The 27,091-nt window shown below is 40.5% G+C and overlaps 1 protein-coding gene across 2 annotated transcripts in view; it reads left to right on the forward strand.

The window, feature by feature from the left end:
• Positions 1-23,232, forward strand: part of SLC12A7 (solute carrier family 12 member 7) — a 531,598-nt gene extending 508,366 nt beyond the window's left edge. For both annotated transcript variants that reach the window (XM_073678432.1, XM_073678433.1), the window contains 2 exons: positions 4,609-4,742; positions 21,604-23,232. In XM_073678432.1, coding sequence (XP_073534533.1) covers positions 4,609-4,742; positions 21,604-21,695 — 226 coding nt within the window. In that variant the 3' untranslated portion in view covers positions 21,696-23,232. The remainder of the gene's footprint in view (positions 1-4,608; positions 4,743-21,603) is intronic.
• The last annotated feature ends 3,859 nt before the right edge of the window (positions 23,233-27,091 follow it).

A 27,091-nucleotide genomic window follows, 5' to 3' on the forward strand; every position in this document is an offset into this window, starting at 1 on the left:
TTTACACAAAACTATTTTCTAGAAAAAAATATTTTTTTGTATCGCTTTATTCTGAGAGCTATAACTTTTTTAGTTTTTGGATGATGGAGCTGTATGGTGGCTTGCTTTTTGCGGGAGAAGATGACGTTTTCAGCGATACCATTTTTATTTACATTCGTATTTTTGATCGCGTGTTATTCCATTTTTTGTTTGGCGATATGATGATAAAGCATTGTTTTTTGCGTCATTTTTTATTTTTTTTTTTTTGCCATGTTCACTGAAGGGGTTAACTAGTGGGACAGTTTTATAGGTCAGGTCGTTACGGATGCGGCGATACCAAATATGTGTACTTTTATTGGTTTATTTTTATTTTTTTCATAATAACTAAATATTATGGGTTAAATATATTTTTATTTTTTGGGAATTATTTTTTTAATTTTTATTTTACTCTTACACATTGTCCTACTATGTTGGGACTTTCACTTTTTGCAGCCTGTTTGGCTGCATGGCATAGAGAGCAGCAGCTCCCTATGCCATGCAGCCTGTCAGCGCTGCACACAGGGGAGACATTACTTTGGTCATGCACTGCGCATGACCAAAGTAACGTCCTGCCTCCTGGTGACCCGGATGTTGTAATGACGACATCGGGTCATCATGACAACCTCCAGAAGCCGCCGCTGACCTCGCTGGACGCCGGCAGGAGAGGTGAGTATAGCGATCACCCCCCCCCTCGCCACAGCAATGCTGCGATCGACTTCGATCACAGCATTGCGGGGGTTAATGTGCAGGGAGGTGTGTGGGACCGCTCCCTGCACATAGCACCGGGTGTCAGCTGTGACAATCAGCTGACACCCGGCGGCGATCGCCAGGCACCGCTTGTGTGCGGGCGCGATCGCCGCACGCTTAATAGTATGTAGCTGGTCCATAAGTCCCAGGGCGCAGCTACGTACTATTACTGACTTGGTTGGAAAGGGGTTAATCTGATTATCTGGGGTAGTGCATTCCAGAGAACATGGAGCAGCACAAGAAAAGTCTAGGAGTCAGGAGTAAGAGGTTCAGATTCTGGAAGATGTTAGCCTTAAATCATTAGCATAAGGTAAAGCACTGGTTGGTGACAATTAAGTTGATGTAAGGCTGTGCACTACTGTGAACAGCTTTGTGTGTGATAATGATAATGTTCTATTGTATTCTGAAGCAGAGGTGAAGCAGTGCAATGAGTACCTGTATAGGCTGGGTAGAAATATGAGTCTGTATGCTACATTCAGGATATATAGGCGAGAGGAAAGTTAAGTAACAGAAAGCTTAATCCCTTTGTGACATGTGACCTAATAGTACGTCATGGTGACCTGGGCCGATTGGACCAATGAAGTACTATTAGGTCATATTTCGATCGCACCCACACACAAGCGGTGCAGGACGATCGCCGCCGGGTGTCAGCTGATAGTACCGGGTGTCAGCTGTGACAATGTGCAGGGAGTGATCCTGCACCGCTCCCTGCACATTAACTCCCTCAATGCTGCGATCGAAGTCGATCACAGCATTGCGGGGGAGGTGATCGCAGATAGTCACCTCTCCTGCCGGCGTCCAACGCTGTCTGCCGCGGCTCCCGGATGTTGCCATGACAACCCGATGTCGTCATGACAACATCCGAGTCACCAGACAGCAGGAAGATACTTTGGTTATGCACAGTGCATGACCAAAGTATCTTCTTCCTCTGCAGCATTGACCGCCTGTATAGCACAGGGAGCTGCTGCTGCTGTCTATGCTATACAGGTGATCTGAAAATAAAAATTGAAAGTCCCATAGTGGGACAAGGTGTAAAAGTATAAAAAGAATCAGAATGTTAAAATAAATAAAAAAAATTGTAAAAATATTTTAAAAAAATAATACAAAAAAATAAAAATATATTGTACCCATAAATAGATATTATTGTGGAAAAAAAATAAAAGTACCTATATATGGTATCGCCGCGTCCAGAACGACCTGTCCTATAAAACTGTCCCACTAGTAATAGTTTTTATTGTGTAAAAGCGCCAAAACATAAAAAAAAACAATATAAATGTAGTACCACTGTAATCATACTGACCCGATGAAAAAAAAACCTGGAATTGTTGGTTTTTGTTTATTCTCCCTCACAAATATCAGAATAGAAAGCGATCAAAAAATGTCACGTGCCCAAAAATGGTACCAATAAAAACGTCAACTTGTCCCGCAAAAAACAAGCCGTCACATGACTGTCAGCCGAAATACGGAAAAATTATAGCTCTCAAAATATGAGATGCAATAACTAGTCTTCGCAAAAAAAAGCGTCTTTTAGTGTGTGACAGCTGTCAATCATAAAAACCCAATATGAATCTGGTAGCACTGTAATCGCACGACCCGAAGAATAAAGCGGTCTAATCACTTATACCACATGAGGAACGGCGTAAAAAATAAACTCTAGGGTTAGGGTTGTGCTACGGTTAGGGTTGTGCTAGGGGTAGGGTTGGGGTTAGGGTTGGGATTTTTTCAAAAGTAAAGAAAAAAATGACAACGATATGGCGACTAGTGAGCGCCAGTGCTCGCTACTTGAGTTTGCTTCGGGTGCTCGGGTATGCACCGAGTATCGCGGGTGCTGGAGTGACATGCTCGAGTCTCCGCCCCAAATGTTTTGCAGCTGTTATACAGCCAAATAAACCTTGCAGGGATTGCCTGCCGTGTACGAGCGATCCCTGCATATTGTTTTTTTTGAGTGTCTAATAACCATGAAACGTGCGAGTGGGGACTCGAGCATGTCACTTGACCACCCTCGATACATGGTGCATACCTGAGTACCCAATGCAAACTCAAGTAGCGATCACTTGCGCTCAAGACTAATGACAACTTATTCAATATGATGACCTAATGTTATCAAGTTCTGTGTCGTACCTCTGGGTTCAAAATGTTCTCTATACCCCTTGATAAAATCCTTGAGGGGGCTAGTTTCCAAAATGGGGTCACTTGTGGGGGGTTTCCACTGTTTAGGCACATCAAGGGCTCTCCAAAAGCAACATGGCGTCCGCTAATTATTCAAGCAAATTTTACATTCAAAAAGTCAAATGGCACGCCTTCCCTTCCGAGCCCTGCCGTGCGCCCAAACAGTGGTTTTCCCCCACATATGGGGTATCGGCATGCTCAGGAGGAATTGCACAACAAATTGCATGGTGCAATTTCTCCTGTTACCCTTATGAAAATGCAAAATTGGGGGCTGAAAAACATTTTTGTTGCAAAAATGTGAAAATTTTATTTTTACGGCTCAATGTTCTAAACTTCTGTGAAGAAGCTGGGGGTTCAAGGTGCTCACCACACATCTAGATAAGTTCACTGAGTGGTCTAGTTTCCAAAATGGTGTCACTTGTGGGGGGTTTCCACAGTTTAGGCACATCAGGGGCTATCCAAACGCAACACGGCTTTTGCTAATTATTCAAGCAAATTTTACATTCAAAAAGTCAAATGGCGCTCCTTCCTTTCCGAGCCCTGCTGTGCGCCCAAACAGTGGTTTGCCCCAAGATATGGGGTATTGGCATGCTCAGGAGAAATTATACAACAAATTTTGGGGTCCATTTTTTCCTGTTACCCTTGCAAAAATAAAAAAAATTGGGGTCTAAAGTAACATTTTTGTGAAAAAAGTTAAATGTTCATTTTTTTCTTCCACAATCCAAAAATTCCTGTGAAGAACCTGAAGGGTTAATAAACTTCTTGAATGTGGTTTTGAGCACATTGAGGGGTGCAGTTTTTAGAATGGTGTCACTTTTGGGTATTTTCTGTTATAAAGGTCCCTCAAAGTCACTTAAAATGTGATGTGGTCCCTAAAAAAATGGTTTTGTAAATTTTGTTGGAAAACTTAGAAATCGCTGGTCAACTTTTAACCCTATAGCTTCCTATCAAAAAAAATGTGGGTTCTAAAATAGTGCTGATGTAAAGTAGACATGTGGGAAATGTTATTTATTAACTATTTTGTGTGACATATCTCTCTGATTTAAGGGTATAAAAATTAAAATTTTGAAAATTCCAAAATTTTCACGAAATCTCCGTCTATTTCACAAATAAACGCAAGTGATATCGAAGACATTTTACCACAAACATGAAGTACAATATGTCACGAAAAAACAGTCTCAAAATCAGGGGGATCCGTTGAAGCGTTCCAGAGTAATTACCTCATAAAGTGACAGTGGTCAGAATTGTAAAAATTGGCCTGGTCATTAACGTGCAAACCACCCTCGGGGGTAAAGGGGTTAAAGACATATAACCTGTATTGTCGGAAAAGAGTAGGGGAACAAGAACTAAACTCAGAGGGGCTCTGTAAAGAAGAGCCAGCAAATGAGACACAAACTTCCTTTTCTTAGAAGATTTATAAATTAAATATATTTGACTGCATGGATAATAGCTGAATGAAAAGATCTAAGAGTTGTGCAGAATTTAAAAAAAAAACTATGGCTGCTTTCTTCTAAAAACCATTCCACACCTGTATACGGGTTGTGTGAAATTGCATCTCTTCTGCAATTCCATCTACAAACACACTTAATCATGTTTTTCTAATTCTAGACAATCCCTTTAATGATTGTATGCCACATATATATTTCCTTTTTTTTTCATTTCTTTAAATTTCAGAAATCAGTCAAATGTTAGAAGAATGCACACTGCAGTAAAACTAAATGAAGTTGTGTTGAACAGATCTCAGCGTGCGCAGCTGGTCTTGCTGAATATGCCTGGGCCACCCAAGAATAAACAAGGTGATGAAAACTGTATCCTTTCATTTTTCAAGTTTTGGGAGCGAGAAGGGGCTTTAATATGTAAGCTATGCATGGAAAACTTTACTCTGAGCCTCTTACTAGGAAAAAAGATCGTTGAAAATTTTAGTTTTATAAATCAATTTCCCATGTTGATGGTTTAACATTTTTACTTACAGTTCTGATAATTTAAATACATTTGCAAAAGTTGGTGCTACTCTCATGCCCATAGCAGTCCCGTTGATCTGATGGTAAATAAGTGTCTGTGAAGGATGGCACCAGAGAGATCACGCAAAATCTCACTGCTGCCACCACATGTGAAGGATCCGCACCTTGCCACCCTGCGTGACGTCACTATTACATCAGAAGGATCACGTGATAATGTCTCCCCACTTTGCTCCAATGTGACGCTCCGCACCTCCTGGGGGAACGTAAGTTCAGCTTGGCACAGTTTTACACAGACACCCAATGTCCACACGGGCCCATGAAATCACAGAGAATGAGAGGAGGTGGCCCACACAGTCACTGATGTGTCACCACACTCTACCACACCCCACCAGGCTGAGAGGTCCCTTTCACTCACCCCAGTGAAACAAAACCTTATCAGCCTGGTACAACTGCCACCAGGTCCTCGTTCAATATAAACCCGGTCCGTTAACTGAAATTATCTCTGGCCAGAAACCATCCCCAGTAGCATGGAAAGTTAAACCAAGAAACGGCATGTGGATCGAGATAAAAGAACAGCCCAAGGTTAAATTATATACAACCGCTGGCAAAAATTATGAAATCACCGGGCTCGGAGGATGTTCATTCAGTTATTTAATGTTGTTGAAAAAAAGCTGATCACAGACATGGCACAAAACTAAAGTGATTTCAAATGGCAACTTTAGTGCTTTAAGAAACACTAAAATAAATCAAGATAAAAAATGTGGTACTCAGTAGGGGTTATTTTTTTCAGATCAAGCAGAGGGAAAAAATTATAGAATCACTCAATTCTGAGGAAAAAATTATGGAATCATGAAAAACAAACACACAAAAGAACACTCCAATACATCACTAGTATTTTGTTGCACCACCTCTGTCTTTAATAACAGCTGCAGTCTCTGAGGCATGAACTTAATGAGTAACAAACAGTACTCTTCATCAATCTGGCTCCAGCTTTCTCTGATTGCTGTTGCCAGATCAGCTTTGCAGGTTGGAGCCTTGTCATGGAGCATTATCTTCAACTTCCACCAAAGATTTTCGATTGGATTGCGATCCGGACTGTTTGCAGGCCATGACATTGACCTGACCTTATGTGTCTTCTTTCAAGGAATATTTTCACAGTTTTTGCTCTATAGCAGGATGCATTATCATCTTGAAAAATGATGTCATCATCCCCAAACATCCTTTCAATTGATGGGATAAGAAAACTGTCCAAAATATCAATGCAAACTTGGGCATTTATTGAAGATGTAATGACAGCCTTCTCCCCAGTGCCTTTACCTGACATGCAGCCCCATATCATCAATGACTGTGGAAATTTGCATGTTGTCTTCATGCAGTCATCTTTATAAATCTCATTGGAACCGCACCAAACAAAAGTTCCACCATCATCACCTTGCCCAATGCAGGTTTGCGATTCATCACTGAATATGACTTTCATCCAGTCATCCACAGTCCACGATTGCTTTTCCTTAGCCCATTGTAATCTTGTTTTTATCTGTTTAGGTGTTAATGATTGCTTATGTTTAGCTTTTCTTTATGTAAATCCCATTTCCTTTAGGTGGTTTCTTACAGTTCAGTCATAGACATTGACTCCAATTTCCTCCCATTCGTTCCTCATTTGTTTTGGAGACATATTGCTTTAAGTTTCCGGTCTCGACGCTTTGATGTCTTCCTTGGTCTACCAGTATGTTTGCCTTTAGCAACTTAACAATGTTGTTTGTATTTGGTCCAGATTTTAGACATAGCTGACTGTGAACAACCAACATCTTTTGCAACATTGCGTGATGATTTACCTTCTTTTAAGAGCTTGATAATCCTCTCCTTCGTTTCAAATGACATCTCTCATGTTGGAGCCATGATTCATGTCAGTCCACTTGGTGCAACAGCTCTCCAAGGTGTGATCACTCCTTTTTAGATGCAGACTAACGAGCAGATCTAATTTGATGCAGGTGTTAGTTTTGGAAATGAAAATTTACAGGGTGATTCCATAATTTTTTCCTCAGAATTGAGTGATTCCATAATTTTTTCCCTCTGCTTGGTGTGAAAAAAATTACCCTTACTGAGTACCACATTTTTAATCTTGATTTCTTTTCGTGTTTCTTAAAGCCCTAAAGTTGCCATTGGAAATGACTTTAGTTTTGTGCCATGTCTGTGATCTGCTTTTTTTCAACATCATTAAACAACTGAATGAACATCCTCCGAGCCCGGTGATTCCATAATTTTTGCCAGGGGTTGTATTTAATCTCCTTAAGGGCACAAGAGACAATACACTATATACACAATGGTTATACATATTTAATGGTCAAATATGCAAATACAGGTTATAGCAGATATAAGCAGATAGATCATGTCAATTACCGGTGTGATGCTCGACTATGTGTGCGCTGGGCCTCATGGGGGCCTGTGCTACCAGCTGGCTTCTAGTTCCTTTGCAGCAGGTTACTCGACTTGGGCCCCCTTTTCGAAGTGAACAGCATGACAGAGGGTGAGAGAGAGACCACTTGGCCTTACACTAGCTTTTATCCCCTTTTCGGTCACTCCCCTTCTGCCCTCTGGGCTCAACTTAAGTTCCCTCCCCGTGCTTCTGGCAGCTAAAACTCCAAAACCTCAGATGGGTCATAAGTTCTTAATGAACAGTCTTAGGGAGGCGTTACTGGTGCAGTCGGATCCAGCGAGGCCCCTGCTACCTGTTAAGACCAAACATAGTTTTGCTGCCTGTTTCTTACATAGAATATCTAGTATCTCCCCACCCTGTGTGGCTTGAATGGATCGAGACCCTGGAAGGCATTCTGTCCAGTCTGGGGATTTCGGAAATATACACAATGTACGGTTAGGGTGTACTATAATTTCTTATTCTCCTTGTAGTATTTCATAGTATTTGTCATGAGATAACATATTGACTGCTTTTTTTGTATAGTCATGATTATTCTAAATGACAGTGCCTCCCCCTTAGCCGCCAATTGGATTGCAATTTCAATCTGGTTTCCGAGGGATCTTTTTTCTTTACATTATTTTTAATCCTGCTTGATTTGGGATGATTTTTTTAACAATTTAAAATCATATAGAACCACATCGCAAAAAGTATTTTTAAAATGTCCCTGAGTTACACAGGGATAAAATTTAGATAAAGGTTTGCGTTCTATGTGAAGCTTGCATTTATAGATATTTCAGGTGGATGTTATTATGCGCCTTTTCACCAAATTTTTCATGTTCAACAAAATGTAATAGGCGCTGAAGCAGAAAATTTTGGGGGGGTTTTTGTTTTTATTTCACCTGTCCATTGCAGATATATTATCAATTAAAGTATGTTATTGCTTTAAAGGAGGGTTGGGGAATTAATTTTTCAAAAACGCCATATGAGAGACCGTGACTGTTGTGGAGGGCCAAACCAGTAGGCTGAAATTAATTATATTCAGTATTAATATTAACATATTATAATTATTTTATATTAACCCCTTCAGCCTCCAAGCCTGTTTTCACCTTCATAATCAGGCTAAATTTTACATTTCTGACCAATGTCATCAGAGATAATAACTCTTGAACGCTTCAACAGATTCCACTGATTCTGACATTATTTTTAGTGACATATTGTAATTCATGATAGTGGTAAAAGTTCTTTGATATGACTTGCTTGCATTTGTGAAAAAATCAGAAAATTTAGAAATTTTCAATTTTTAATTTGTATGCCTTTAAATCAGAGAGCTATGTCACACAAAACAGTTAACAAATAACATTTAACACATGTCTACTTGATATCAGCACAATTTTTTAAATATTTTTTTTTTGTTAGCAAGTTATAAGGGTTAAAAGTTGACCACTTCTCATTTATCCAACATTTACAAAACCATTTATTAAGGACCACATCACATTTGAAGTGAAGGGGGTTTTATGAAAGAAAATACCCAAAAGTGACACCATTCTAAAAACTGCACCCCTCAAGGTACTTAAAACCACATTCCAGAAGTTTATTAACCCGTCAGGTGCTTCACAGTAATTAATTGAATGTGGAAAAGGAAAAAATTTACATTTAATTTTTTTTCATACAAATTTTACTTTAGACCCAATTTTTTTTATTTTAACAAGTGTAACAGGATAAAATTGACCACAAACATTGTTGTGCAATTTCTCCTGACTACACGGATATCCCATATGTGGGGGAAAACTACTGTTTGGGCATACAGCAGGGCTCAGAAGGGAAGGAGTGACGTTTTGGAATGCAGACTTTGATGGAATGGTCTGTGAGTGTCATGTTGCATTTGGAGAGCCCCTGATGTGCCTTAGTAGTGTAAATTCCCCCCAAGGAATTTATCTACATGTGTGGTGAGCACCTTGAACCCCCAGGTTCTTCACAGAAAATTATGTTGAGTTGTGAAAATAAAAATATAAAAATTTTTCAACAAAAATGTTATTTTAGTCCCAATATTTTTATTTTCACAAGAGTAACAGGAGAAAATGGACCCCAAAATCTGTTGTTCAATTTCTCCTGAGTATGCTGTTACCCTATATGTGAAGAAAAACTGCTGTTTGGGCGCATGGCAGGGTCCGGAAGGGAAGGAGTGATGTTTGGAATGCAGACTTTGATGGAATGGTCTGCAGGCGTCATGTTGTGTGTGGAGAGCCCCTGATGTACCGAAACAGTGGAAATCCCCCACAAGTGACTCTATATTGTAATTGATCTGGTGTGTCCTAGTATGTGAATTTTATAATATGGTGGCATACATAAATTGTTTAAAATGCATCCTGTAGAATATAAGCCCGCAAGGGCAGGGTCCTCTTCCCTCTATACCACCCTATCATTGTTAGTTTGTTTACTTTAAGTGATATCTGTATTTGGTATGTAACCTGTTTTCTTATGTACAGCACCATGGAAATCAATGGCACTATATAAATAATAATACGTGAGTTGTGTAGTGTACGTCAGGTTGTCATGCGTCAGTTGTCTATGTCAGAAATTAATTTAGTAGTCCATGCTTGTGTGATACAGTCTGAAGCATTCTTTTATACACAGGCTAGGGTTTGGGGCAGGTGTCGCATTGATAAGTGGTATCCTTGAGTGTCCCCCTTCTGTAACATGGACACAGTAATAATGGATCAGCACTCCGTTAGCATTGTGCACTTGGAGTAAAATATGCGGAAAGGAAGTAATTCCCGGCACTCTCGTGTTCAATGAATAATTGCTCTTTCATTTCATTGCTCCAAAGGACAATCATTGTTGAAAAAAGCCTGGGACAGGCTGAAACGTCCTTTGGAGCAATGAAATAAAAGAGCAATTATTCATTGAACACGAGAGTGCCGGGAATTACTTCCCCCCTTCTGTAACACACTCGGCACCTCTTTTGCGAACTTCCTTTCTTTTTGCTTTGAGGGACATCACCGGAGAAATGTTTGCCTGATACGATACGAGCAGCTTCAGTTCCAGAAGTGCTGGTATCCACTCCCTCCTGACTTAAAAAGATTAGGGCCTTGATCACTACCTCTTGGAACTGAAGGTACGACGTACCGGTCTGGCCTGCACATTGCGATAGCATGAAAGCTTTGTACATTGCCATCTGTACGAAATACACGGCCAGCTTCTTATACCACACCTTGGTTTTTCTCATGGCACTGTACTGCTGGAGGACTTGATCAGAGAAATGCGTCACTGATCAGCGCTCAGCGGCTGCAGGATGCACGAAAAAGAAAAAAACTGCCAAAAATCAAGCGTTCAATTACTGATAAGCGCTCGGTGGCAGAAGGGTGGGGAGAGGGGTAAAAATGGTGGGGGGGAGGGGGGATTGGGGTGGACTAGGAATGGATCAAGGAGGGATCAGCAACTCTTCTTCTTTCGTCAGCAGCAGCAGGAACACCAGCAGTGATGACACAGACTTAAAAAAGTATGTGGCACCACAAGGCCCAGCACAACAGAAGTCAATGACTACTGTACTCATGTCTGGAACCCAGAAGGAGGAAGTGCAGAGCAGTCACTGAGATTTCACACTGCGTCTGTGCACACTGATTAATGCTTTCAGCGTCTTCGTCCAATCGCACCAATCAGAACTGGCCCTGGTGACTCCACCATTGCTAGGCACCAGCCTAATATCGGTGCTCTTACAGCACCTATCGTAGGCTGTGCATCAGTTTTTCAGGCAATCTGATTGTCTGGAACACTGAGAAACGCTGTGATTGGCTGTTCAAAATAGAACAGCCAATCACAGTGATTGTCATTATGGGGGGGCAGAGCCAGCCCCTAGGACGTAGACTCCCGGGTCCCTGCTGCAAGATGGAGACAGAGCTCTAATGCGATCACGGCAACTGGAGTTGCAGTGCCGCATTAAAGATATGACGTATCCATATCTCCAAGGTCTGTAAGTACCTATGAATACTTCCAAGGTCGGGAAGGGGATAATATTAATTGTATCACTTAATATTAAGCAGAATTAAGTGTGCTGACATCCCCCTATATACCGTATGATCCCGTACACAGCCCCCTATATTACGTATGAGTCAAACCCTATATACAGCATGAGCCCCCATATAGCCTCCAGTATACACTGTGTTCCAAATTATTATGCAAATAATATTTTCTCAGATTTTCCCAAATTACCTATATGAATTGCAGTCATTGTAATTTTCCAGTCAAATAACTATTAGAGTACAATTGAAAGGTTTTTGTACAAACTGCCTATGATAACAGTATATTTAAAAAAAAAATAAAAAACTCAAACTGGACTCAAAATGCATGTTCCAAATTATTATGCACAACAGAGTTTTCAACCTTTTTATTTTAATAAAGAACAAAAAAATGGTCATTTTTGAAATTATAAGCATTAGCAGGTTATTACAAACTGAAATCAAACAGTTTTCAACTCAAAACTTTATTCTAGGTGATGTTACATTTCCACATAGGACCCCTTGTTTGAAAGGAGCTTCTGAACTCTCTCATCCATTGAATTTGTCAGGTTTTGGATGGTTTCTGCTTTAATTGTTTTGCATGAGGACAGAATACCGTCCCAGAGCTGTTGCTTAGATGTGAACTGGCTCCCGCCATCATAGACACTCCTTTTGATGATGCTCCAGAGGTTCTCAATGGGGTTGAGGTCAGGGGAGCATGGGTGCCACGCCATAAGTTTGTCCCCTTTTATGCCCATAGCAGCCAGAGATGCAGATTTGTTATGTGCAGCATGAGACGGGGCATTATCATGCATGAAATGATCTCGATGGTCCAGATGGATGGAGTGGAGGATGGCTGGTTGATGGACACCCCATGCAAACACGGCTACGGCGCTAACAAGGAGGAGGTGGAGTAATGTTTTGGGCTGGAATCATGGGGAGAGAGATTGTCAGCCCTTTTAGGATCCCTGAAGGGGTAAAGATGAACTCCATAATGTATGTTGAGTTTCTCAAACAGCACTTCCTTCCATGGTTCAAGAAGAAGAACCGTGCATTTCGCAGCAAGATCATTTTCATCATGGGATGCGCCAATTCTGGCACTTAGCCTCGCTCTTCCATGCTGCCCTGGTGCGGTGGCAGGGGGTAATAGGGTTGGGGTTCATGTCAGCGCCAGCTGCCATGAAGCCCAGGTTAGTAATGATGGGCGTCTATAAGACACCCCCATTACTAATCTACAAAGTGTTAAAAAGAAAAAAAAACACTACACCCAGAAAAAAATAATTTATTTGAAATAAAACACACCATTTTATTTAATTCTTAGTGTACTAAAAAAAAAAATAGTTACCTGTCCACGTTCCTGCGCTGATCTCCCATGCACAGCTGTCACATCTGGAGATGGTGACAGCTGTGCATGGCTGCTGTAAGCTCACGCTGCCGGGAACACGTCCGCTCCCGGCAGCGGGAGCCCCTGACTGAGGTCACCGGAGTGCATTCAGGCAGCGCAGCTCTGGAGACCTCCTTTACGGCACTGCTGTACCGTGGGAATTTCTCACGATACAGCAGGGCCGTAAAGGAGCTGACCGGAGCAGCGCTGCCTGAACTCCGGCGAACCCGCTTATGCAGTGACGGGGCTGCTTTACGGCCCCGCCATTCTAGCGGCGGCAGCGGTTCAGAGCGGTCACATTCTATGTGGCTGCTCTGAACTGGAGATCTTCGTGGGACACTCGTGGACTACTACGGAGGGGTAAGGATAAGGTTGTGGTTTATTATTTTAGATTTTATTACAGGAGATCGATGGCTTCGGGGAATTAGGTGTCTAGGTGAGTGTAGGTGTATTTTTTTATTTTTTACTTTATTTTAGGTGGCGATCGGCGGGGACAGGTAATGTATGAACTAATTTATTGTAGGTAACCACTGGCCACCAATGAAATGTATTTAAAATTTATTGGGGACACAGTAGGGCAATTTAAATAGCAGGATCAGGCTGATAGGAACTAATGCTCCCATCGAGCTGATCCTGCTGGCACGAGTGGACGGGGGACAGACATAGGCCGATGGGAGTAGTAGTGTCACATCGGCCTATGTCTGCCTGCACGCACACACCCCCCAGACATCGCACAGACACCGCGCACACCCGCACACACCCACAGACATCGCACAGACACCGCGCACACACCCGCAGACATCGCGCACACACTAATCATGACGGGCTGATGGTCTGGGAGGTGAGGCTGACCTGTGCGGCCGTGGGAAAGTTCATGTGAGTTCATGCAATGCAGTCAAGCATGAACTCACATGAACCCTCTGAGGGCACCGCGGCTACTTCAAATGAACAGCTGATCAGCATCACCTGATACCTCAGCTGTTCATTTGAAATAACCGGCGGGAAAGCCGGCGGTGAAGTCTTTTCACTGCCGGCTTCCACGCCCGGGTCCTTCGCTCCCCGCTCCTTGGTGCTGTGCTCCCCGCGCGGTCCTAACTTACGATCGGGATGGGAGGTGGCGAGGGGAGCGGAGAATCGGGGTCGGAGGCTGCGGGGAAGCAGTATGGGGCTGTGTGAGTGTTTAAAAGCCGGCGGCTTTTAAACAATCAGGAGAATTCTCTCACGCTGGGATGGCATTCTGATGACAGGCTGGATCGCAGCTGAGCGCTGCCATCCAGCTTGTCATCCTTCAGAGACACTGCAGAGCGCAGGCATTATGGGAACTTCCGATTCCGGTATTCGATATTGTAAAAGTATTGGAATTAAGTATCAGAATTCCGATACCGCTAATATCGGCCGATACCCGATATTTCAGTATCGGAATGCTCAACACTAGTTATAAACTTATGTGAAGCACCTGGGGGTTCAAGGTGCTCACCACACATCTAGATACATTCCTTGAGGGGTCTAGTTTCCAAAATGGAGTTATTTGTGGGGGGTTTCCACTGTTGAGGCACATCAGGGGCCTGCAAAATGTAACATGGCATCCGCTCTCGATTCCAGCCAATCTTGTGTTCAAAAAGTCAAATGGTGCTCCTTTCCTTCTGAGCCCTGCTGTGTGCCCAAACAGTGGTTTTCCTCCACACATGGGGTATCTGCGTACTTAAAAGAAATCGCAGAACAAATACTGGGGTACATTTTCTCTTGATACCCTTGTAAAAATAAAAATAAATTAGGTCTAACATTTTGGGGAAAAAAGTTAAATGTTAATTTTTTCCTTACACATTGCTTCAGTGAAGCACCTTAAGAGTTAAAAAAATTATTATGATTAAAACCTGTTGAAGTTCTAAGATTCTTAGAAGTGATGTTTTCAATTATCCTACAAAAATCAGTGTGATGTTGAAATTTTGGAGGTCTGATAAAAGGGAAATAATGTGGATAATTTTGTCACTCAAAAAAGACCTCTTTGTTCGTAGCAAGTTTAACCCCTTAGTGACCAAGTTAATTTTGACCTTAATGACCAGGCCAAATTTTGTGTCCCTTTATGAGATAATAACTCTGGAACGCTTCAATGGATCACACTGATTCTGAGAATGTTTTTTTGTTACATATAGTAAACTTCATGATGGTGGTAAAATTTGTTTGATATGACTTGAGTTTATTTGTGAAAATATTGCAATTTTGGGGAAAATTTAGAAAAAAAATTGCAAGTTTCAAACTTCCTATCTTTATATTCTTAAACCAGTTAGTTATGCTGTACAAAATAATTAATAAATAACATTTCCCACATGTTTACTTTATATCTGCATCATTTTTCAGATGTCATTTTATTTTGTTAGGATTGTGGTAGATCGGCTTACTTGGCTGCACATAAAGCTAGGCACAGAAACACTGTTTCGTTAAACCTTCCACTGGTTTTATTAAAAATACTTCAGGTCAACATTAGCAAAACATACTCGGCCTTCCTGGTCTAGCATGAAAACATAAACATTACTTATGGCACAGTCCTTATTGCTACGGGAATCCGCCCGCTTCAGGAACAAACACAAGGTCCAGCTTTACTTAACAGGAAACCACAGCTCCAGAGCTTTTACTCAAAAGTTTACATACCCCGGCAGAATTTTTGCTTTCTTGACCTTGTTTCAGAGAATATGAATAATAGCAAAAATACTTTTTCTCCACTCATGGTTATTGGTTGGGTGAAGCCATTTATTGTCAGACTACTGTGTTTTCGCTTTTTAAATATTAATGACAACCAAAAACATCCAAATGACCCTGATCAAAAGTTCACATACCCTGGTGATTTTGGCCTGATAACATGCACAGAATTTGACACATGGGTTTGAATGGCTACTAAAGGTAACATTCTCACCTGTGACCTGTTTGCTTGTAATCAGTGTGTGTGCATAAAAGCTGAGTGAGTTTCTGGGATCCAGACAGACTCTTGCATCTTTCATCCAGCCACTGACGTTTCTGGATTGTGAGTCATGGGGAAAGCAAAAGAATTGTCAACGGATCTGCAGGAAAGGTAGTTGAACTGTATAACACAGGAAAGGGATACAAAAAGATATCCAAGGAATTGATAATGCCAGTCAGCAGCATTCAAACTGTGTTTAACAAATGAAAAATCAGGGGCTCTGTAAAAAACAAACCACGGTCAGGTAGACCAACAAAAATTTCGGCCATAACTGCCAGGAAAATTGTTCAGGATGCAAAGAAAAACCCACAAATAACATCAGCTGAAATTCAGGACTATCTGACAACTAGCAGTGTGGCTGTTTCAAGATGCACAATAAGGAGGCACTTGAAGAAAAATGGCTTCATGGTTGAGTCACCAGAAGAAAGTCATTACTGCGCAAATGCCACAAAGTATCTTGCCTACGATACACCAAATAACAGAGAGAAAAACTTCTGGAACAAGGTAATTTGGAGTGATGAGACCAAAATGTAACTTTTTGCCCACAACCATAAATGTTACATTTGGAGAGAGGTCAACAAGGCCTATGATGAAAGGAACACCATACCTACTGTAAAGCACGGAGGTGGATCGCTGATGTGACTCGCCCCCTGGGCCGTGGGGCACCCGGAACTGGGCTTCAGTGCAATGTTGGGGGTAGTAGTGGCAACCCGATCCCGTGGCTCAGGGTGGTCAGACCAAATGCTGTGGCAGTCTATTTGTAGGGTTTTGAATGTCCCACTACGCCACCCGTGGATTGTGGTCAGGGATGACCGCCGCTGCAAGGCAGACCGCTGAGGCTGATGTTGGTATGCAGCACAGGGATAGGATAACTCCCCACGGGAAGAGTGTAGCCTCAGGGCAGTGTAATAGGATGCTGGGGGTGATGGTGCAGGCCGCAATAATAAGGGTTCAGAGTCTGCTTCAAACAGTCCAGGGTCTTTATTGTAGTTAATACTAATGACCCAACAGGAGTACAAGGTAGGAATGGGCCTGGGTGTCTGAGAGCATTCGGGCAAGCCCCACTGGTCAGGGTGAGTGGGTAGGCCTACCGTTCTCTCTCTGCCCTTGCTGACTATCCCCCTTTTCGTGGTGTGATAGCCCACGTCCCTGAGCTGGCCGTGTACTACGCCTGTATGGCTTGCGACTCGGGCCTTAGGTACCTGTTGCTTCTCCTTGCTGTACTGGTCCCTCTGTGTGGCGGAGCCTCCAGGCTTCTTAGGCCAAGGAACCTGAAATCCCTTGCGAGTTGGTTTTCTGCTGCAGGGCTTGCAACCCTGATAGCCTCGGACCCCAGTGTCTGGTTGTGTAGTTCTCTCTCAGCCAGGACAGGCTCTCGTCGCCTCTGTCCCTGGCTTGCTGTTCCTCCTCTGCTTCCCAGACTCCTCAGCTGCTGCTGACCTGTCCCTTTCCTCTGGGAACCCTTCTGGATGCTTCAGAAGTGGGTCCTGGTCTCTCTAACCCTGCCCCAGTTCCAGCTTTTATAGGGGCAGCCTGCTCCCCCTACTGGCCTGGGACAGGAGGTGCTGCATGCTAATGGTCCCTGACCAGGGAACCTCCCTCCTGCTCTCAGACACAGCCTTTAATATTTGTGGCATCCAGGCCTGGGGTGACACACAGATGTTTTGGGGATGTGTGAGCTACAATGGAACAGGAAACTTGGTAAAAGTTGAAGGAAAGATGAATGCAGCACGTTATCAGTAAATACTGGAGGCAAATTTGCACTCATCAGCCCGGAAGCTGCGCATGCGATGTACTTGGATGTTCCAACATGACAATGATCCAAAACACAAGGCCAAGTCGACCTGTCATTGGCTACAGCAGAACAAAGTGAACGTTCCGGAGGGCCATCTCAGTCTCCTGACCTCAATATCATTGAGCCACTCTGGGGAGATCTCAAGCACGCAGTTCACGCTAGACAGCCCAAGAATTTACATGAACTAGAGGCTTTTTGCCTAGAAGAATGGACAGCTTTACCATCTGAGAAAATAAAGAACCTCATCCACAACTATCACAAAAGACTTCAAGCTATCATTGATGTTAGAGGGGGCAATACACGGTATTAAAAACTGGTGTATGTGAACTTTTGATCAGGGTCATTTGGATGTTTTTGGTTGTCATTAAGATTTAAAAAGAGAAAACACAGTAGTTTGACAATAAATGGCATCAACCAACCAATAACCATGAGTGAAGAAAAGGTTTTTTGTTATCATTCATATTTTCTGAAACAAGGCGAAGAAAGCAAAAATTCTGCCGATGTGTTTAAACTTTTGAGCACAACTGTAAAATTATCATGAATAATTAGTGGATGCCATGTTGCGTTTGGGGAGCCCCTAATGTGCCAAAACAGTGGAAACCCCCCACAAGTGACTAGACCCCTCAGGAAACTAGACCCCTCAAGGATTTTATCAAGGGGTATAGTGAACATTTTGAACCCAGCGGTACAACACAGAATTTGATAACATTAGGTCATTACATTGAATAACTTGTCATTAGTCTTGAGCGCAAGTGCTCGCTACGTGAGTTTGCATCGGGTACTCGGGTATGCACCAAGAATTGCGAATGCTTGAGTGACATGCTCGAGTCTCTGCCCCATATGTTTTGCAGCTGTTATACAGCCAAAAAAAACATGCGGGAATCGCTTGTGCATAGCAGGCAATTCCCGCAAGTTTTTTTTTTACTGCTGCAAAACATATGGGGCAGAGACTAGAGCATGTCACTCAAGCACCTGCGATACTCAGTGGATACCCAAGCACCCGCTGCAAACTCAAGTAGCGAGCGCTTGTGCTCAACACTAGTCGCCATATCGTCGTCATTTTTTTTTCTTTACTTTTGAAAAAATCCCAACCATAATACAACCCCAACCCCCGCACAACCCCAACTCTAGCCCAACCCTAACCCTAGCCCAACCATAACTCAACCCTAACTCTAGCCCAACCCTAATCTTAACCCTAGCACAACCCTAACCCTAATGATAGCACAGCCCTAACCCTAGCACAATCCTAACCCTAGAGTTTATTTTTACGCAGTTCCTTGTGCGGTATAATTGATTAGACGACTTTATTCTTCGAGTTGGTGCGATTACAGCTGTCACACAGTAAAAGATGCTTTTTTTTCGAAGACTAGTTTTTGCATCACCATATTTTGAGAGCTATAATTTTTCCATATTTCGGCCAGCAGAGTCATGTGATGGCTTGTTTTTTTGCGGGACAAGTTGACATTGTTATTGGTACCATTTTTGGGCACGTGACATTTTTTGATCGCTTTCTATTCCGATTTTTGGGAGGCATAATAAACAAAAACCAACAATTACGGATTTTTTATTTTTTTTATTCCGTTCAGCGTGTGGTAAAATTGATAAGGCAGCGTTATTCTTTGGATCAGTACGTTTACAGCGATACCACATTTATATAGCTTTTTGTTTTGGCGCTTTTACACAATAAAAACTATTTTATAGAAAAAATAATATTTTTGTATCGCTTTATTCTGAGAGCTATAACTTTTATCTTTCAGCTGATAGAGCTGTATGGCGACTTGTTTTTTGCGGGGCAAGATGACGGTACCATTTTTATTTGCATTCGTATTTTGATCGCGTTTTATTGCATTTTTTTTTGTCTTTTTTTTTTTTTTACCGTGTTCACTAAAGGGGCTAACTAGTGGGACAGTTTTATAGGTCAGGTCGTTCCGAACGCACCGATACCACATATGTTTACTTTTATTGTTTCTTTGTTTGTTTTTTCATAATATTTGTTTATGGGTACAGTATTTTTTTTTAAAAATTATTTTTTCTTTTTGCTTTTTTTTTTTATATATATTTTTACAGTTTTTTTTTTTTTTTTCACTTTCTGACACTTTTGGTACTTTTACACATTGTCCCACTATGGGATTTTCACTTTTTTTCACTCTGATCGCCTTTATAGCACAGGAATGCAGCAGCATCCCTGTGCTATACAGGCTGTCAGAGCTGCAGCTGCTGCACAGGGAAAATATACTTTGATTGTGCACTGCGCATGATCACAGTAACTAATTGCTGTCTGGTGACCCAGATGTTGTCATGAGGACATCTGGGTCACCATGACAACCACAGGTGCCCGGCTCAGACTGCGCGGGACGCCGGAGAGGAGGTAAGTATCGGCGCTTACCTCCCCTTGCCACCGGAATGCTGCGATGAACTTTGATCATAGCATTTCAGGGGTTAATGTGCAGGGAGCGGTGCAGGACCGCTCCCTGCATATAGTACCTGGTGTCAGCTGTGACAATCAGCTGACACCCAGCGGCGATCGCCCCGCACCACTTGTGCGCGAGCGCAATCAACATTTGAAGTAATAGTTTGTCATTGGCCCAATAGGCCCAGGGCACCATGACGTACTATCACCACAAATGTCAGAAAGGGGTTAACACTAACTTCCATGTCTTCCCCCCTTCCCATGATAAGCAGCTCACTGGTAATAGTCATTGTACATGGAAAGCCTTCTTGGGTGGGGGAAGCTTTCGTAACTATTTCAAATTCTGTTTCACAGGTATATATATACTCAGTTGTAGACTATAGGCTCACCAAATCAACACCACATCAAAAAATAGACATATAAAACATCACTTTTAATAGTGTTATTTTAAAAGTCAAAACAAAAAACATACATTGCTTTAAAGCAGACCTAAAATGATCCAGTCATCAAATGGCATGGCTAGGGTACTTGGCCCTATAATAGTCCTACTGTCACCTGCCTTGCCGCAGATGTTGGCACCCTTATCCTGCGCAGTGATGTCATCGTTCTACCGTCGTCTCTCCCTGTCTAACCCTAGATGGCCCTAACCAGAGGGAGGGGTATCCATACAAGAAATATTAAAGATATATTTCTCAATTAGGGATCATACCCCAGGCACCAGTTGGCCATCTCTACTTAGTTAGTCAAAATAGAACCTTTTTATAGGTGTAGGTAAATGGCAGATCTTGAGTTAGAAGTAGAAATAATTCTCTAAATAGCCCTAAATATATTTCACCCTACCTGAATGCGGACAGTGTCATGATCATTTATGCGCCGGGTTTCAATATAATATACACCCAGAATTCACCTATTTTAGATCCATGGCTAATATTGCGCAACGGATAGTGGACCCGTTGAAGCGCAGGACTCGCGAGAAACGGCCATTGTCCTCTTACTCCCGCACCCCAGAACCTGCACGACCACTCCGCATGTGTAATCCCGAATAAACAGGACTATTATCAAGCAACACTGTTGGTGAGTGCATTATCTGTTCTATTTCTACAGCTTTGACGGCTCAGGACTATTATAGGGCCAAGTCCCCTAACCAAGCCATTTGATGATTTAAAGCAATGTATGTTTTTTGTTTTGACTTTTAAAATAACTCTATTAAAAGTGATGTTTTATATGTCTATTTTTTGATGTGGTCTTGATTCGATGAGCCTCTGCTGTATTCTACATGTAAAAGCTCTGATTGTGTCAGAACTGCTGTTCCCAGTAAACTAAGAGTTTGTCACACCTTCATTGGTCCTGTTGGGGCTGACGTTTGAACTTTCCCCGCAAAATTATGTTGGAGCATATGCGGCGACGGGGCTATTGACTGTAATAGTGCCGACCGAGTTAACATGCGCTCTGTCGTGCATCATTTTGGAGCGTATACTCCTACTGGAGGTGGACGCCCATACGTAGGTAGACTGCGTCTGAGTGTCTGCCTCCTGTGGGCGTGCATTCTAAAAAATGATTTTTTTTTATATGTGCATGTGAACATAGTCTCTGGTAAATCAAATGCATAGAACTAGTGGTATATCTGTGTTTTCTTCTTCCACAAGTCGAAGCCAATTTTCTTTTTTTATCTTTAAAAAAACAAAAATTTCTATAAATTACTGTAAAATCATTAAAACTCCTAAAATCCTAAATTCTTTAACCATTGCATACCAGATATGGAATTTTTAGAAGTGTTAACCGAAGGCTTACATAGAGTTCTGCTTGTTCGTGGTGGTGGACGAGAAGTGATTACCATCTATTCATAATAATCTGATTAGGTGATATTATGAAGGAACACTGCAAAAACAAGGAACACTTTCCAAAAACAACAAAATAAAGCCATGTCCACTGTTACTGTATACTTGAACTGATGCACCAGACAATCACTCGTCAACCAACGCACATAAATAAGTGCGTGTATGTATTTATATATGCTGAAGCAGTTTAAGTGCTATGGTCTCTTCTCAATTAGTATATTCATTTAGTATACTACATTAAAGGGGTGGTCTGAAGTCCAAAAATGTTCCTCCTAAATCCCTATCTATTTGGTGCTATAATGTAAACTATTTTCTATTATACTTGAATTAAAAATGACCTATCCTTGCCTACACTACACTAGCTGCTTTTCTTCTTTTTTTTCACTTACTTTTTGATGACGCATGCTTCGTTTGAGAATCACAGTTCAGCAGTCACTGCTGCAGCCCCTGCCCCCTCCCCGAGACTAAGTGTCATCAGTGCTGCTCGTTTCAGGGGCTGAGCTAGTCTCGGTGCGATCTGCAATGTGCACAATGACAGCGCTCCATTGGTTGCTGGCTCAGAGCAGCAGTAATGAGCCGACAACAAAGCGTGTTGTCAGAATATCCAGTGTGCAGAAACCAGTGACGTCACTTGAGGGGTCGGCACTAGTCTTTGCATGGCGGGTATTCTGACAAAGCGCTGTGTTACCAGCTCATTACTGCACGCACTGCGATTCTCAAATGAAGCGTCATCAAAAAGAAAGTGGGAAAAAGAAAGCAGTTAATGTAGTGAGGGAAGAATGGGGTATTTTTAATTCATGTATAGACAAAAATAGTTAAAATTATGGCACTAAATAAATAGGGATCTAGGATGAATATTATTAATTTGGACTTCAGACCATCCCTTAAACTTTACCAATATTCTTCAACATTAAAATTGCAACGCCAAGAAGGAAAAGTCATGGAGTTATTTAAAATCACAGGATCACATATGGATTATATGATTTTCATAATTCCACAACTTGTAGTATTGGTGGAGATTTGTTGTGCTTTATATTTAAAGAATAGAACTATGCCGTAACATTGAGAGAGTGCAGAAAGGCAACCAAAAGTAATTCTCTTTTAAACAAAAATATCAGCTGTTGATGATCTGTGATGCAGTAATCTACCATAATTGTGAAAATTGTAAAATGTACTTCATTTGTATTTTTTAAATATTTTTGTAGCAATGTTTTATGTATTGTACAGAGAATTGGTGTGAACTGCTGGTATCCTTTTAGCTTTGTTGTCACAAGAAATGTTTCAACCCCAATTTTAGTGGAAATGCAGCTGAAAAGACCTACACAAATATACTATACAGGCATTTCTTTCACTGTGACAATGTAAGGCAACATTAAAAATAACTTGATTAATCTTGGTCTCTATACTAACCTCTACAATATGCATCTCCATGATTACAGACTGCATCAGACCAATATGAGCATCGTCATCCCACAATCATATAAACTTCCGCTCTATCTGTTACCTCTTGTTTGTAACTTAAAGGCAGTGTCCTAAACATAACTGTTCTCATCATCAATAAGTAAACCTACAAATATATAGTGAGCAAGAGGTAATATAGCCAAAATTTGCACATAAAGATAGACTAAACCAACAGAAAGAAAGGGCATAAAACTATGGATTAAAATATTATTTTATTTCAACATCAATTAAAACATACCATAATAACATAATAGACCCACGATATATACAATCAAATACAATAGAAAAAAGGTCCAATCATATGTTACAGACGGATACCAATGTAGTGAAGGTATTAATGTACAGGTATTACGTCAATGGGACGAAGCTGGATGCGAAATGCGTGTCGGGTGTGGTTCTTCATGGTTTGGTGAGATTTGTTACTACTCTATTATTGCCACTGTGCATTTCTGTATACTCCATACCTATGGAATTATACTATATTATTTTGTGGTAATTAATATTTTTTAATTACTACTTACATCTATTGTACATTAATACCTTCGCTACATTGGTATCCGTCTGTAACATATGATTGTACCTTTTTTCTATTGTATTTGATTGTATATATATCGTGGGTCTATTATGTTGCTATGGTATTCACCAGCCATGAATGTCTTGTATTATGTATAATTTTTTACTCTATTCAATTTTAATTGATGTTGAAATAAAATTATATTTTTTATCCATATCTTTATGCCTTGCACATTTTTCTGTTGGTTTATTCCCATCATCATTGGTATAATATTGAAATCTTTGGCTAGAAAATGTGAGGATTTCCAAATTATTGAAAATAGGACACTGTTTGTCTTTTGTAATTAATATGTAGTCCTGCATAAGTCATAGCTTTTAAGACAAAGCGGTTTATCTTCAGTTGTTCAGGTGTAAGAAGAATGCACTAGAAGAAACAAAAGAAATGCAGACTCAATGGACACTGCTGCAAGCTGACCACTCCGGCTTTGCTATGTACCAGGATAGTTTACAGAGCTCACTCAGTCTGGCTTTACTCATACTTTATCATTCCAGTGTTGCTCATATCTGGCATTTAAAAAAAAATTTAAAAAAATTGCAAAAATGATCTGTGTGAATTCAGCCTAAAATAAAACTTACAGAAGAATCATTGGAAAATGTTCAAATTGAAATAAATATAGCAGTTTTCCATCCAATAATAACTAGGACAAATATTTGAGACCTAAAGTTGGTTCTCTGGGATTGGATAATTGGGATTAGAATGATGTCCTCCAAATTACTAATGAATATTAATTTTATTTACCTAGTCCCACAATAATGCAATAAACATCATATTTTCTCACAATGACTACTTTTCAGGATGTAAGTGGTCACAAGAATTGCCATACTAATCAGCATGTATATTTAGTGCCTTCAATATCATAAACCTCTCCTTTTATGTACACTGAAATAGAAATGCACAGTCCTGAAATTCCACAACTTTAAACTTTCTCAGAAATGTTATTCTTTAAAATCTGTTCATTGAATAATTTTGAAATTGTTCCTTTTTAATCAGTGTTAAATGCTGTAATGCGTTCAGTAATCACACAGTTACCCAGTAGAGAGTTTTAAGTGAATGTCTGACTTGAAAGTAGCCGAAATGATATACTCAGGATTACATTATCTCTGCTTCCTTGAAGGAGTTTCTGCAACTTTGCATTGAGCTTTACATGGATCAGGCCTCCACTGATAGCGAAATGAAAGGGCGTAGCTGCAGTAGATGTCACCATGACTTCCATAAAAGTGTGGCTATGCCTGGTGTACCAACTTTGCTTATGTAAGTGAATAGAGCTGCCAATTTTCTTTACTATCTACTAATCTTGAATCAATATTCTAAAAATACTTGAAGCCCCTTTAATACATAACAGACTACATATGTGCTCTCTGTATAGTGTGTCAGTGCTATCTGAAAGAGCACAGAACAGCAGAGCAATGCATTTTTGACTCTGTTCTTTAGGTTTAGTTCTGCTTCGGACTGTTTGGTAAGGAGCTAGAGATAATGACTTCCTAATATACAACGCCGGCTACCTCAGCTGTTTAGTGTTGGTTCTGCTCATAATTAATCATGGGTTTGTTGTTGCGCTTACATGAGACACTTTCGCAGCATTTTAAATGTTTAATTTGTATTAAATTATATTTTCATACTAATAATCAAAATATTTTATTTTGTTGTGTTACTAAATGTCCTAAATTTCTTATTTATGCTGTATATTATTTCCATGTCTAGTGTATTCCAAGATGTTTTGTTTATTCATATTCATTTTGTTTCTTAGAATAAAGCAGCAGATATTTATAGACCATGTAGGATGTTTTATTTGTATAATTGAAAAATACCTACAGCAATTGATTTTCTCCATATTGTGTATCAAAGTGACATTAAATGAGTTTGAAAAGGATTTATATATTTCCATCGTACATACCCCATCCTAAAAACACAGACACACCTTGGGTGTTGCATTCGTGGTGAGTAGAAATATATATGCTGCCATAGTGCCAACTGATTTGTAGGCCATCAGCGGCCTCATTTTCCCCTTATAGAGTTCACCCACTGTTCTCTACTACGACACATTTTTGAAATATATGATTATGTGATAATATGTTCCAATGACTATTGCCTCACTCCATAATATTATAGGGGCTTCAGTGATGTGGCTTGGATTAAAAACCTAAAACATATTGGATCATGTCAGTAGAAGTGTATTTGCAATATACATGGATAAAAATATTGTGAGAGAGAATCCATTCATGTAACTTGTAAGGAAGTCACCTCACTTCAGTATATACAGTTTCGGAACACTCTTTATATAATAAAATCGGTTTGTCAAGTTCCATTAATAACTAGGATTAGATGTTGTTAATGTGAGTGGATCTCATCAACCTGATTTTCTTTTCAACAGTGGCTTGAAATTATATTTCCTGTGGTTCTCTTCATGGGACATTCTGCAACATTGTCATGTTCAAAATCCATGACGATTTTTGAGTATTTCGGGTTTATTGCATTGTATTTTTATGGGTTTTTCCTGCCAATATATTACTTTTTGTACCTTCCCACCAAAACCAGTTTTCCACTCCTGACCGAGACAAATTTTTCTAATCTCACATGTCACTTTATGTGGTAATAACTGGAATGTTTCTACATATTCCAATGATTCTGAGATTTGTTTTTTTCTTGACACATTGCACTTTATTTCATGCTAAATCTAGGTAGATATGATTTGCATTTATTTATGAATGTATTGGAAATTTGACAAAAATGCAGAATAGCGGTCAGTTTTCAACTTTGAATTTTTAAGCCCTTAAACAGTCATATCGCACAAAATAGTCAATAACCACATGTCCCTTATACCTACTATACATCAGCATCATTTTTAAAGAATGTTTTTTTTTCTTTTTGTTAAGATGCTTTGTTATTCTGAGAGGTATAACTTTTTTTTTCCCACCAACAGAACCATGTGAGGGCTCGATTTCTGCAGGTCAAGATGACATTATTAGTATTTACACACGGCTTTTTGATCACATTTTATTGTACTTTTTGTGCAGCAGTATGTTGAAAAAAAGCCTGCTTTTTTGCTGTCTTTTTTTGAATGGTGTTAACTCTAGAAGTTAAGTAATATGACTGATTTATAGATCAGGTTGTTCCAGACTCAGCATTACCAATAGTGTGCACGTTTTTTTGTAATGCTGTAATATTTATTATTGATGCATATTAGACCTGTCAGTTACTATGAATACCGCAATCATTTACATATCCAATTAAAAGGTTTTTATGTAAAAAAAATAAGTTCAGAATGTGTAAATATTACATTTGAGTTTTTGGTATGACAGACAGCCTTTAAATTAACAAGTATAATAAATTCAGATTTCTGCCTGGCCACTCCAGTGTTACAGTATATTTT

This window comes from Phyllobates terribilis, unplaced genomic scaffold, assembly GCF_046119375.1.
Source record: "Phyllobates terribilis strain yellow unplaced genomic scaffold, ASM4611937v1 Scaffold_4__5_contigs__length_816908805, whole genome shotgun sequence".
In the NCBI taxonomy this organism is placed as follows: domain Eukaryota; kingdom Metazoa; phylum Chordata; class Amphibia; order Anura; family Dendrobatidae; genus Phyllobates; species Phyllobates terribilis.